A 14,678-nucleotide genomic window follows, 5' to 3' on the forward strand; every position below is an offset into this window, starting at 1 on the left:
GTAACATGAGAATCTGTCTCGCTTAAGGTAATAAATTATATTTAATAGCCTCTTGACGAATGAGACGGCGAATATCAACACGTGCTCATGTTTACTGATGGGAATTTGGTAAACGAATGAACTTTATTTGTAAATAATAATTCATAATTGACTAAAAAATTCAAAAATAAACATTTAAATTTTGGTAAAATTTGTTCAATATGATACTAAATTTACTAGACATTTGTAAATGGGATCAGTCTATCAAGTATACAAACTAAATTTTATCCATTTTACAAAAATGACAGTTAAAAGTTTGGCGGGAGCGATTTTGACAGTGTAAATTTTTGGCGAATTTATATATCACTTGTATAAAAAACGGAGAATTCTATGGCATGCAAAAAACGCATAATTAAACTATTAAATTTAAACATAATAAACAAAAATACCACAATATTAAATAAAGTATGGTTTCATTTAAGATATATTTAATTCAATCTCTGTAATGAACTAATAATACGGCAACCAGTTATATCTACTACATTCATGCGACATCTACGGAGTAATGTCTAAACTTAAAAAGAAATTACTTTTGTTCTACAATCTAGTTTAGTCATAAATGTATAGATGTCATAACTAAACTTCACTAAATATTGTATTTATGATTATAAATATTCTTCAAAATAAAATAAAATGATTTAAAATACAACGCTAATACAGTATTTGTAAATAATTTGAGTCGTGAGTGATTCCTTGTAGCTATGGCAACAAATGCTGAGGATCGCAAGCAGGAAAACTCTTCATCGTCGTTATTGTCCTGGTACCCAGATAGAAAACAGTGAAGCTGCGAAAGTACAACTGCTGCCTATACCTTTACCATTTACGACGATTCATCAAGTACTTTTGACGTAATCAGTTCCTTTAGTAAGGTCAGTAATGTTAAACCGATTACAGAATCCAACCAAAAGCAATATTACATTTCACCGATACACTCAGACCAGAGCGACGTTGATTCCGACCGAGATCCGTTCCTGGTGTGCAAAGTAAAACCTATAGTTTGCTTCGAAGCCGAACAATAAAACCATCAAGTAGCTCTTCCACCAATAGCTCGGATGATAGTTGTGGATAATTTAGTGTCGAGTGAATACCCAGATTGAGACCTCAGTGCCGTTTAACGGTTGTTGTATTTCTACATAACAATATACTGGTACGTCTTGATAATGGCGATAATGACGAACCTGGCTCAATTATGTATTATTAATATAAAATATGGTTTTAACCTTCGAACACTTCGAATTGTACCTACAAAGTAAGGTTTAATAAAAAAACAAGTAGTTATAATAATTTATTTAAGTATATTTAATTATAACACATCCATCTACCTGAAAAACGAAGGTAGGCAGTACGGAAAAGAGAATGGTCTAACGCACAAATAAAAAAACTAGATGAAGTAAAGAACTGAAAATTAAAAATAAAAAACGCATACCACAATGAAAACATTTTAGATTAGAATGATAAAATTCTACAAAAACAGTACACAAAATAACTTAACTACATGTAAAGCTACGATTAACAAGCAAGGGCAAGCTATACGTTGAAATGTATACTTTTAACAGTGATATCACTAATCTGCAAACGTCATATGAATCATTATTGGCCAGCCAAAATGAGAAATTGATGAAACGTTTAAGTTTCACCATGTGTCGACACCTTTTATGTTATTCAGTAGCTAAATAATATAGAGATTAAATTAAGTGTCTTTAATCAAACAGCTAATTCCATTTACACATATTTTGTAATAGCAGACCCTTAGTAAAAGGTAAGTAAACCCATTGTGGAATTTAGTCTCTTCAGTAATAACTTACTTTTCATTTTGTCCTTTTTTGAAAGTTTAAGTGTTTAAGTTTAGTTCCTTAATTTCGGAAAAATCGTTTTTGTGTATATGCTTTTTCGTACCGAAGATACCAGACTAGCTGGTAGCTTGTTTCAGATAACAATGATACTGTAACGGTAGGATAGAGTACCGTAATACGTCGGTCAATAAGTCCCGGGCCTAACCATGAGATGGCGACGGCGACTCACGAGATTTCGGTAGTCCTAATCTTCAAAACCATACTATTAAAATGTTCATGTTATTCGTAGTATTGTCTACCGAGTTACAGTGTTTGGAGCGACTGTGCGAAAAGTGTTACAGTGACTCTACACCACTTCACTCCGGAATCAAATCGGCAGTCATCTGAATGGACAGCACCCGGAGAAAGCTGTCCAAAAACGCAACAACCCCCGGAAATGTTATGGCGTCTGTATTTTGGGACCCGCAAGGAATTATTTTCATTGAATATTTGAAACATGGAAACACAATCAACAACGACTAATACATTGGTTTATTGCAGCGTTTGAAGACCGAAATCGTAAAGAAAATGCCTCATTTATTCAAGAAAAAAACATTGCTGCACAAAAACAATGCACACTGTAACAAGTCAATGAAAACGATGGCAAAAATGCACGAATTGGGCTTTGAATTACAACCACCATGTAGTCCAGATCTGGCCCCCAGCGATTACCAAATGCTCCGTGTCAAGAGATATCGCTCCGATGAGAAAGTAATCGCCAAAACTGAAGCCTATTTTGAAGGCAAAGATAAATCGTTGGATTATAAAAGCGTTGGAATGATTGTATTGCCGCTTAAGATTATTTTGATGAATAAAGAATAATTTTTGCAAAAAACTGTTGCTTTACTAGTTAGGCCGGGAAGTTATTGACCGATGGATTACTTTGGGACGTCACATACCTCGGAACATTTATGTGGCGGTGGTGCCACCTTGTAAGCTGTTTTTCAATACAAGTTCGATTCAAAAAACCTAACCTACCAACGGTATTGGTATTCTTTTCATATGAGTAGTGTATTTGGCATATTTTTGCAGCAAAGTTAATTTAACCAATTTTGTATCATTATTAATAAATATTTTACTAAAACCGTGAAGAATATCAATCAACTGTTAAGTATCTCCGTGGATTTCGACATTATTTTGCTTGTGTCTGACCGTATTTCACATGTAATTATGCGTAAAAAAGTGTTGTTAACTTAACTTTAAGTAAAGTATCCTGTACTTTCGGACTACCCCAAGATTTTTTTGTGTCTTTTTTAGATTTAAAATAGTAAATTAGACGTAAATGTAACGTGTGAGTTAATTGATAATTAATTAATTAGCCAATACATAATACATAAAGGCCAAAGCCTTTAGATATATATAATTCAATTTTTCATCGAGCTTGAATCAGAATCATAGTCTGCAAAAGCTCAATGTATGATCAGTTTATCACTTTTAACTGAAACAAAATTTGAAAATCTATTTTTTAGTTTTTGATTCATTTTCATTAGAAACTTCAACATATGGACTTTTTTCTAAAGAGTTGTCAGGCAAAGGTGTCAAAAAAATGTACGAAATAGTTATGTATATGCTTTCTAACATTCGAGTGAGCTTTATACTATCCTAGTATTAGCCTGAAACCTTTACATATCTTTGTTCCACCAACACCTTGTCCTTTGGTAGTGTCAGATTATAATGTATGAACATTTTTAATTTTTTTTGCAATGACTAGCGTCTAGTAAAATTATTTATTAACACAATAAGGGTTCACACTGTAAATAATTATAACGTCATCATGTACAGATATGAAAAAATTAAGATAGTACCCCGCTTGCCACTTGATTCAAATATTTGCCATCTATTGTAAATGTGGTAAATAAAATTGTTTTCAAAATTACTGTCACAATTTTTGCTAGCTTAAAACTGCGCGTTTTACTTTTAATTATCTACAAAAAAATATTTTTTATTGTACACATTAAATATTAACAATTGTATTAAACATAAAACATGCACCTACTAGAAAGAAAAATCAATTTATACTAATCCACATTTTTTGCACTGGTACTTTCAAGATCTGCTAATGTATTAACGAAATTTTTGTAAAGGAAAGCTCCTATCGTGTGTTTCATAAGTTCTATTCCTGTCTAAATGGTAGAAGATATTTTAAAATAAACTCATTGTAGAATATCTGAGTGTTAAACAATGACATATTACATTTGAATGATGTAAATGTGCTCAAATCTCTTTAAAATATAATAAAGTAATAACGAAAGCTTTAAAAAAATAAAAATCTATCAGGTTGATGAATTCAACAGCATCAAATTCAACCGACACTCCAGATTAAAGTCCTGGTGACATTTCTACTATATCAACAATACATATTACTTTATATAATACAGATTTAATATCTTTGTGCACTTGTGGGGCATTTGGAGATTATATAAAATAATTAAGTTTTTTAAAATATTGAAAATATTTTATGTTTACTATTTTATAATTCATTATCGCCAACACCAGAATAACTTCTATCAGGCAGTAAAACGGAATAGAACTTTCTGAAACATTGTATATACAGTTAAGTTTTTGTAAAACAATCTTTATTAAAAAAAAAAAGTAAAAACGAGTTGATTGAAACTATTAGTTACTGAGAAGGCAGGGCCTCTGTAAGAAGTAGCTGTAATTTTGAAGCGCAAAGTGAGAATCAGTTCGAATAAATAATTCGACGATGACGACGAGACAACTGCTAATCAATAAAGCTCTGTTCCACGCATGCCTTCACTCTTTTTTCATATTCTCTTCTATTTTCTTTGTACAATTGTGCGGCCATGGAGTTGGCCGGTGAATTTGGATTTGGGTCACTCAGTAAAGACTGGAACAAAAAGAATATATAAGAACGTTTTACATCTTCACCAAAAGCTATACTCTAGCAAACAAAAAAAAAGTGGAAGTAGGCGGTACTGTAGACTAGTGAGGAGCTTCATACTGTTTTCTGTACTTTTAAAATTGAAATAATATATTTAAAATTAAATAAAGTAATTTTATTATTTATTTTTTTTTTATATTTTAAACAAATTCAATATATTATTATGTTTGCTCCTAACGCCACCTATTAACGTATTAACCTACCATACGTTGTTTACTTATGACAGACCTGTCAAATTCAGAACAAATATTATTAATAAACAGAGCGCGGATTATATGCAAATAGCATATACGTGCATTTGTTGCATATTTTGTCAGTTTAAAAAAAAAACTGCATATTTTGAGAACATTTTAATTTACTTGCATATTATGGTCATCTTTACACCTAAAAATTATATTTAACAGTTCCCTCTGATAAGGTCGAAGAATTTAAGGAATTTCCAAATTGAATGATCATATTTAGATAATTTTTTTTAACCCGATCTCACTGTGGTCATTAGACAACAATAGAGTATTTACAAGGAACTATTTATTTTTATTACTGTTATTGAAATGACTTTTATAATAATGGATGAAACACTGTATTTGTGAATAATTCTACTATTGTTACAAAATGGACAATCTCATACCATTTTAAGGAGGTTCTTATGATCTTATAATACGGTTGTTGGTTTGCACATTAAATATTGGGTAGGCATTACTAGACTCACGCTAGTATTTTCAGTTTGTCGAAAAGCTTTGTGGTGTGTTAACATATATATATATATATATATATATATATATATATATATATATATATATATATATATATATATATATATAAATATATATATATATATATAAATATATATAAAATATTAATATATAAATAAAAATAAAATATAATATATATATATATATATATATATATATATATATATATATATAGAGAGAGAGAGAGAGAGAGAGTTTTGATTGATTTTAAAAATGAAGAAAATAGTAAAAAGTGCGACGTGGATTAAGGGTATTCTAAGTTAGAATTTAGTATTGTTCTGAAGCTATTTTCTTGTGGCATTTTAAATTAATTACTATTTAACTGGGAATAAGCCACAATTAAAGGTTAAAATACGTTTATTGACATTAAAAAAAAAAAAAAAAAAAAAAAAAAAAAAAAAAAAAAAAAAAAAAAAAAAAAAAAAAAAAAAAAAAAAAAAAAAAAATTGTTTAATTTACTAATGTTTGTATTTTGAGAACGATTTCCGAAGTGGAAATTGAAACGTCAATAAACGTATTTTAACCTTTAATTGTGGCTTATTCCCAGTTAAATAGTAATTAATTTAGAATTTAGTGGAGAAAAAGTTTTTTTTCAAAGCCTGTTCAAAAATAATTGTTTTTAAGAAAAAGTTTCAAGTGAATAAGCTTTTAAAAAGAGCGCTGCACATCGGGAAGTTTGCAGAAATGAAATGTGCGCCTGTTCAACAGAATTTTAAAAACGCATTTCAAAATGTGGGTGCAAAATCTAAGTCGGATAAGGAACTTTTTCAAGAAGACTTGTGTAAAACTATGATGGCAGCTAAAATACCACTAAGAAAACTTCAGCATCCCCAATTTAGAAGTTTTTTACAAAGGCATTGCAACCAAACCATTCCTGATGAGTCCGACCATCAGAAAGAAAAATGTTCATTCAGTATATGAGATAGTTCTTCAGGAAATAAAATCTTCAATTGCCGAGATAAACTTCTACATCGTTGTGGATGAAAGTACCGATGCTTGTGGCTGAGAAATCACACATCTGATGATTGGAGCATTTCAAAAAAATAATTCTACAAACGCATACTTAATAGCTTCGAAGCAGTTGGACAAAACCAATAATGTGATCGTATACAGATTCATACAGCAGTCTCTATCAAGCTTTCTTCCAAACCCAGCGCCAGAAGAAAAGTTGTTTGTGCTTCTATCTGATGCCGCACCCTATATGGTAAAAGTAGGACAGAACCTTAAATTATTTTACCGCAATTTGGTGCATGTTACATGTCTTCTGCACGGGATAAACCGAGTAGCAGAAACCATCAGAACAGAATTTCTGTTAGTAAATAAGCTAATTTCAAATGTTAAAAAAGTATTCATCAAAGCCCCTCTAAGAGTACAGATGTATAGGGCGAGACTGTCTAGAGTTAGTTTACCACCAGAACCTGTAATTACCAAATAGGGAACGTGAATTAACGCAGCTATATTCCACGCGGAACATTTTGATGCCGTTAAGGACTTAATTTTGGACATAGAGGACGACGTTCAGAGTGTAGTTCAAGGTAAGGACTCGTTACAAAGTACATTAAGCTTATTAAAGTTAATTTTTACTTTATACGAGATATGATCGCATCGTTAGATAGTGGACAATTAAGTTTAAGAGAGTCCATTAGGACCATTGAAAATTTTATGGCAAAGTGTGGCAACCGGGTAAAGTTCTCTCAGGAGATCAAATAAGGCGCAAAGCCGAAGTGTCTTTAACAAAAAATGAAGGGTTAATTTTTACAAATAGTCAAAAATATCTACGAAAATAAGTCTTCTGACGAACATGTACCATGGCCTTATTACTATAGTATACTGCCAAAACTTCAATATTTTCCAATTACGTCAGTAGACGTTGAAAGAACCTTTTCTATGTCTAAATACATTTTTACTGATAGAAGACAATCATTTTTACTGGAAAATTTCTAAAAGTATCTTGTTGTAAATGCGTTTTATAGTATTTCCAAACGAGAAATTGTATAATATTGTAATACTTTTTTGTACCATTTTAAAATAGTAAATAATTGTATCTGGCTATGTTTTTCTTACTTAGTATGTGTATTTTTCCAAATAAAAACCAATTTTTGAACATAGTACTTTTTGCACCCTATTTTGTTGTATTAAATCATTAAATTTTATTACATATTGGATTGCAATATTTGTGCATATTTTCATAAAAAGATGCATATACAGATTGAACGAATTTAAAACGGAACATACGAAAACAATGTATTCCGGCTCAACTCCGCTCTAGGTGGTTGGTCAACAAAAGGTTGTCAAATAATTATATTATAAAAATCCAATACTTCAGTGGGCTGCTGGATTCTGAATTCTTTCAAGAACAAGTCAAAACTCCACCCAAATAGGTTGCCTAGAATCACTGAAAAAACTAGACTACACAAGCAGTCATTATGCTGTCAAACCACTTATCGCTTCCTTATAGTCCAAGAGATAGAGCCGAAATTTTGAACTGATCAGTAATATGACATTTCTCTATTGGAATATATTCATTGTAACTGGGTTAAGACTTTGCCTTACAGGCGGACGCCCCTCGTGGTACAGGGGGTGGCTATACAGGGATGAAGTTGTCATTTTTTTCGGAAAAATTAACGATCGATAATATGGCTGAAAATTTGACCAGAGGTATATTTAAGAAAAAAATGTGATTTGTAAAGTAAATATGACTTTAGTTTGAAAAAAAAAAACATTATCATAATATCATTTTAAAACTACAAAATATTCTATAAAAGATTCAGACGATGACGTAGAGTTTTATCAGATGTTTTAGAAAAGTTTTTCTAATTTTTTTTTCTTATCGGAAAAATCGTTTGAAAATTTTTGGAAAAAAATCATGGTATAACTGACAGAAAATCGAAAGGATTCTACAATTTAGATTTTACCTCAAAAAATTACGAAAATTTTCATTTACGGAAATTTTTTTGGAAAATTTTGAGGAAAACTCTACTTGACGCTTTTCAGAATAGTAACAGAAGTGAGCATACAAATTTTCAAATCAATCGGTATAAAAATATCATAATAAAATCAGTTTGAAAATTGTTACCGAGACCTAAAATGCGCAGGCAAGTGATACATTTGATCCCGTTTTATGGCTCCCTGTAACAACCCAGCTGTCCGCTCTTTTCGATTTAGAGTTTTTAGGGGCTAAATAATGAGCCATGAAAATGGCGGACATATTACTTATCGTTAATTTTTTCCCAAAAAATTGCAATTTCACCCCTGTCCGCCACCCCTTATGTATCCACTCTCGCGTCCGCCCTTTGGGATTTCGTCTAGTTATACCAAGATCTTACTCTGGGCAAATTTTCAGCCATATTATCGATCGTTAATTTTTCCGAAAAAAATGAGAACTTCATCCCTGTATAGCCACCCAATGTACCACGAGGGGCGTCCGCCTGTAAGGCAAAGTCTTAACCCAGTTACAATGAATATATTCCAATAGAGAAATGTCTTATTACTGATCAGTTCAAAATTTCGGCTCTATCTCTCCGACTATTAGGCAAGCTCCTCTTTCCTTTAAAGGAGACAGATAGTTGAACGATATTTTATACAATGTCTATCACCGGGTATGGATTTATTTTTGTCCAAGTTTTATATTGGTCCACTATTTCAAATGCAGTTCAAACAGACATATATTAAATTGTATGTTCCGTTTTAAATTCGTTCAATCTGTATATGTATATTCTTTAAAAAAAATGTTGCATATATTCCGCGCTCTAATAATAAAATATAAATAAATATTATTTGATAGTAAATTTAATTATTAAAAATAATAATTGTATTTACCTACTTGAAATTATTGTAAAACGAGAATTATTATAAAAATTTAAACAGATGATTCAATGTCTATATTTTGTTAGTTGTTTTTCATGCAGTGTTTAATTTAAACCTGCTTAGAGTAAATATATGATGACTAGAGACGAATTGATCGAGATTAGTGAATCGATGTCAAGAACCGCTATTCTATGACGCTACTCGTCACTTGTGACAACACCATCTTGTGGCGCTAGTTCCGTGACGCGTGCCTCAGAATTTTACAGTATAGAAAAAAAGTATTATAACGCCAGTGTAGAAGATTCGGTTCAACAGCTATTATAATAGTGTGTTCATTACATGAACCAACGAGCAAATTTCATTGGCGGTAGAGCAAGCAGCGAGTTTATCAAGTAAAAGCTCAAAGCAAAGAGCGAGTTCTGCATGTAAATGTAATTTTCTCGACAGAATTTGTATGCTAAAGAATAAGTTTTGGGAAATTCTGATTTTATCATTTGATTCCTATTTAAAATTGAAATAAACTTAATAAAAAAGAGGTTGATTTTGTCGATTAGCGAGTGTTGAAAATAATGGCCTCATATATTCTCTGAATTTTCCTTTATTTCAGTTTGAACCCAGTTTCATATTTCCCCATTTTAAAAAATCCAATAAGGAAAATATAAAACACTTACTTGAATTGAAGTTAAAATAGCAGATACGTCATAAGTAGGACTCCATCTATTTTGTAATATATCTAAACATATACCACCATCAGCATATACATTAGGGTGAAACATATGACTAACGAATCTGACTGTAGGTGGTTTATTTGGATATTCTTCTGTAAACTCAATAGTTAGTTTAAAAGTACCATCTTCAAAGGGTGTGTCATGGGGTCCAAATATAACTGCATTCCAGATCATTATATTATTGTCAGTAGGAGCACCACTGACTCCAGTAGGTGGGTCCTCCTGTAATCTAAAAAAAAAAGAAAAAAAACATTAATTTTTTTCTAGAAAATTGACTAATTTGACATACAAAAATTTACATTTCAGAGCATCCATGGGAATGCAACACTTTAAACATCTATTACACATCAATATTTGTAATTGTAAATAGTGCCAGTTCCCCCTCTGTTCAGTCACAAAAGTATTTACACTAATCATTGTTGTTACACAGTATACATAATCAGAACTACAGAAAATGCAATAATTTTTGAAAGGAAAAATTTCTTGAATCTTTGACCTCTTTAAGACTTTCTCTCCTTCATCCTCATTGGTTTGAGAATGGACTTGACATTCTTTACTATAATTATTGTGCTATGGTTATAAATACTAACAGTTTCACTCAGTGCTCAGTTCCTATGAGCTCCTATTCCTTGTATGAGCTTGTCATACAAAAAAAAATAGATCATAGGAATTTTAAAGCATCAAGCAACTCATATGAGAAATTTTCGGTGTTAAGGGAAAGATGTAAATCATTATAATCATCATCATAAGTAGTATGTTATAAGAAGTATTTAGAGAATATTCAAGCACATCTTTCAAGTAATCCCCGCTCTTTTTAGAGACACATTAGTGCTACACGTGGGTCTAGTGCTTATCATAATGTAATGTCTAGTAAAGGTGAGGAGATAGTCAATATATTTGCCACTTATTTTTTAGGTACATATAATGATAGTGAGTATAATTTACCTAATTTTGAATTAAACTATAGTGTTGATTTCCAGATTCTGAAATTTAGTCTGACTGATGTTTTTGAGGGGATTATGAGAGTAAAAACTACATATTCTTTGGGACCTGATGGTATACTTGTAGCACTTATTAAAAACTATTTTTTGCCTTTGTAAACCTTTACAACAAATTTTCAATTTATCATTGTTATTATCTGTATTTCCATAGTAATTAAAAAATAGTTTTCTTACACTTATCTATAAATCTGGCACTTATGAGTGTGTTAATAATTATAGAGGTATAACTATTCAATAAGCACTCCCGAAACTTCTTGATAAATTGGTATCAATAAATCTCACCTGCTACTGTTCTACTGTTGAAATAAATAAATAAAGAATTCCATAAAATGAAACTATCATTTAAAAAGCCTTGAATTGATACTCATTTTATTTGTGACAAATTTCATATGCAAATACAACTTTGTAAAGATGAACAATCTAAAGCTGAACTTGTTAGTGAACTTGACAGAAATTAAATCTCAGCAGATCAGGCATATAGGGAGAACAGATTTAATACACAACTAAGTAAAGATGACATCACAGTGCAGACATTCACATTTGATTTTCAACAGTGTCTGAAGTTCCTTAATTGCTTTTTATAAAAGGCAATTGTGGACAAGACCTAAGAATACATGACAACAAAACTGGAAAAGCCTTGTGCTATGTGTGGTACCAAACCATTGCTGCTCGAAGGGCTAACCAAATTTCCTCTTGTTTATACAAACATTTGCAGACTTAATTGTCAACAAATGTAAAATACATCATCTTCTACTGACACTTGTACTGGTCAAAATAGAAACTCCCACATCAGTACAATGTTCACATGAATGTACTTCTATGTCCCTGACATGTTCAATAGAACATAAGTTTATGATTCAGGGATAGTGATGAGTAGGTCACGAACGATCTGTTCACAAAGATTGAATCCTTTCAAAGACCCGTGATTGATATAATCGCGTTCTGTGAGCCTATCGTTTGAATGACACTATGACTATGAATGATGCTGTATAGTGTTTAAGAAACGAACTATGTGATATGATGAACATGTTGATTGGTCAATTCATGGAGCTCCTAAATTAATTGGAACAGGAAGCCCCTATGCTACAAAACTGTAAATTTTTTTTATTTTATTTATTTATATATGGCATCCATTTACTTACAATTTTTACAAAGTTACATCTTAAAAATAATAAATTATTAAAATAACAATCAAACCTTAACAACAATAAATTATTAAAATAACAAACACCTCTGAATAATACAAACATATAAGAATAATACAGATGTACAACAAACTTATCGTAAGATACTTTTTAGTTGTTTTTTAAACAAACTAATTAATTTTTTTCAATTAATTAATTAATTAAATTATATACATTCGAATTGTCGAGTCAATGGTCCCGTATTCTGTTCTGTTTAGTTTAACAATTAAAATTGTTTAGTCTAGTTATGTTTTAAGTAAAATGGAAAAAAAAAAGAAAAAAAGTATTATGTGGAATTTTTTTGATCAAAGAGAGATGTTATCGAGGAAATGAAATGGGAACAATAGATTACAACGTCAAAAGTATTTTGATGTTGCAATCATAAGCCTCAGGTCATAAGCAATGCGCTTAAACATTATTGTTCTGATTTTCTCCAATGTTCGGTAAATGCTCCAACAGAAGTTAAAGACTTTGGGAAACAGTTGTTGGATAAGTTAAACCAATGTTTCCACCTTATAGAGGAATTTAAAATAGATGCAGAAGCCACTTTATTAGATCCTTGTTTTAAAAGGCATGGATTCAACAATGAATCCGCTTTTGAACAAGTAAAGCAATCTTTAGTGAAACAAGTGACTGCTTTAATAAGTCTAGCTAAAGAACAAAATTCAATAAATCCTACACAACAAACCGAAAATCATGGCGTGGAAGAGACATATAAATCAGTGTGGGCCACTTTTGACAAAAAAGTAAGTAATCATATGCAAACAAATAGTCCAAAAGTGTCAGCAATAACTGAAGTTGATAAGTACCTTGGTGAACCTCTACAGGCTAGAAAGGACAATCCGTTGCAATGGTGGGACAAAGGAGTCATATTTGAGTTGGTCAAGAAAAAACTGCATTGTTGCTATGTCTATGCTATGACATAGAAGTGGACACTGACCATAGCATAATTGAAAAGAAAAAAACTAAAATACAGATTTACCATCCCCATGACTGGATGCAGCTAATAAAATCTAGCATTCCCAAATTTGATGCAGTTTAAATGAAGATAATGGACTTTTTTGATTTTTCTTCTCTTCTTCAAGGTCTGTTAGTTCAAAAACATAAAGATGTAAATAATGAACAGTTTAAATGGCTACAGACAAAGTGGTTAAGGTACGAACAAGATTTTGGTGTTTTTATTCAAAGGCTTATTCAAAGATTGCTTACACAGAGATGATCCCTTCTACAATATCTGTAATTTCTAATCAGCCAATTCCAATTTCTAATGAGAAACGAAACTACTTGTTGTCACTGCTGCTGATACTAGACATTTTTTACCAATTTTATAAAGATTTACTTTCAACAGAAAATTTGCGTAACACATATCCAGATATTGTGGAAGATCTTCAAGAATCCAAATTTTAAAGCAACTATGTTAATAAATTATGTACAATTCTGTAGTAAACTTAAAACACATGCCATTTACTTATTTTGAACCAATGAACATTTCCAAGTCAAATAAAAACTTCCCAACTGTTTTGTCTTATGTTTTATTGTAGTAATAGTTTGAAACAAAGAAAGTATATATATGCAGAAACACCAATGAAACAAGTATTGGTGACAAGTTACAATAAAATATTGTAACATTTAAATATTTATGCATTTTACATTTACACAAAGAATTTTAAAAAATTAGTCAATAAATGAATATACACTCATTACTTTAAGGATTGTGTTGTAAAGAGATTGACTTTTGTATTTTCAATTTGGTATTATTCAGAACTATGTGCAATAATGGTTTATGGAAACATAATTTTCTTTGACACCTATACCTATTTTACATAAGATGACTAAATTTGCTAATTTGGATGGGGAACTAATAACAAAGCAAATTGGTTTTTGCATTCTTTGTCTCATAATTAAATAATTTTCCAACATTTATAATTAGGATTATTTAAACAAAAGATCTATATTTATTTTTCTGATAGCATAAAAGGAAAATATTTTTTTAATTTCCACTTAATGTACCAGTACCTACACTGTCACCATAATTCTCGAATTGTTAATCAATATTCTCTTATCTATTCACAAAAAGCTAATAATAATATCTACCAAACACTAGTTTCAAGACCAAGACCAATGAAAATTAATGAATCACCAACCTTTTGAAGTCTCTCATAAGGCGTCTTCGGGCAGGAGTAGACATGTTGTATTTAAATTTAATATATTATATTTCACCTAAATATATTTATTAATAGTTTTATATACAACAAAACACAGTAAATTTGCACTATGTTAGAACATTCAATTAACTTCCAAATCCCAGAATATCTTTCTTTGCATGACATAAATGTCTAATAACAGTTTTGTTCACTTCACGAGTTCTACTCTTTGCTGTCATCTGTACATCAGAAATCAGAATCAGAACATATTTGGCTACGTCAAATTTGT

General features: G+C 30.8%; 1 protein-coding gene across 1 annotated transcript; it reads right to left on the reverse strand.

The window, feature by feature from the left end:
- Positions 1 to 1,311: 1,311 nt before the first annotated feature.
- Positions 1,312 to 14,602, reverse strand: Ubc6 (ubiquitin conjugating enzyme 6). The gene is made up of 3 exons (XM_072522760.1): positions 14,390 to 14,602; positions 10,004 to 10,289; positions 1,312 to 4,719 (listed from the first exon to the last, which is right to left on the reverse strand). The coding sequence occupies exons 1-3, from the start codon at positions 14,431 to 14,433 to the stop codon at positions 4,594 to 4,596; spliced, it is 456 nt and encodes a 151-aa protein (XP_072378861.1). The 5' UTR covers positions 14,434 to 14,602; the 3' UTR covers positions 1,312 to 4,593.
- Positions 14,603 to 14,678: the final 76 nt, after the last annotated feature.

The sequence above is a fragment of the Diabrotica undecimpunctata genome, chromosome 2, assembly GCF_040954645.1.
Source record: "Diabrotica undecimpunctata isolate CICGRU chromosome 2, icDiaUnde3, whole genome shotgun sequence".
NCBI lineage: Eukaryota > Metazoa > Arthropoda > Insecta > Coleoptera > Chrysomelidae > Diabrotica > Diabrotica undecimpunctata.

Excerpts from the sequence above, each read along its gene's own strand:
- Ubc6 (XM_072522760.1), bottom strand. The coding sequence starts at position 14,433 with ATGTCTACTCCTGCCCGAAGACGCCTTATGAGAGACTTCAAAAG. Across the intron at positions 10,290-14,389 it reads CTTATGAGAGACTTCAAAAG|ATTACAGGAGGACCCACCTA; the intron begins GTTGGTGATTCA and ends TTTTTTTTTTAG. Across the intron at positions 4,720-10,003 it reads CTATTTTAACTTCAATTCAA|TCTTTACTGAGTGACCCAAA; the intron begins GTAAGTGTTTTA and ends TTTTTGTTCCAG.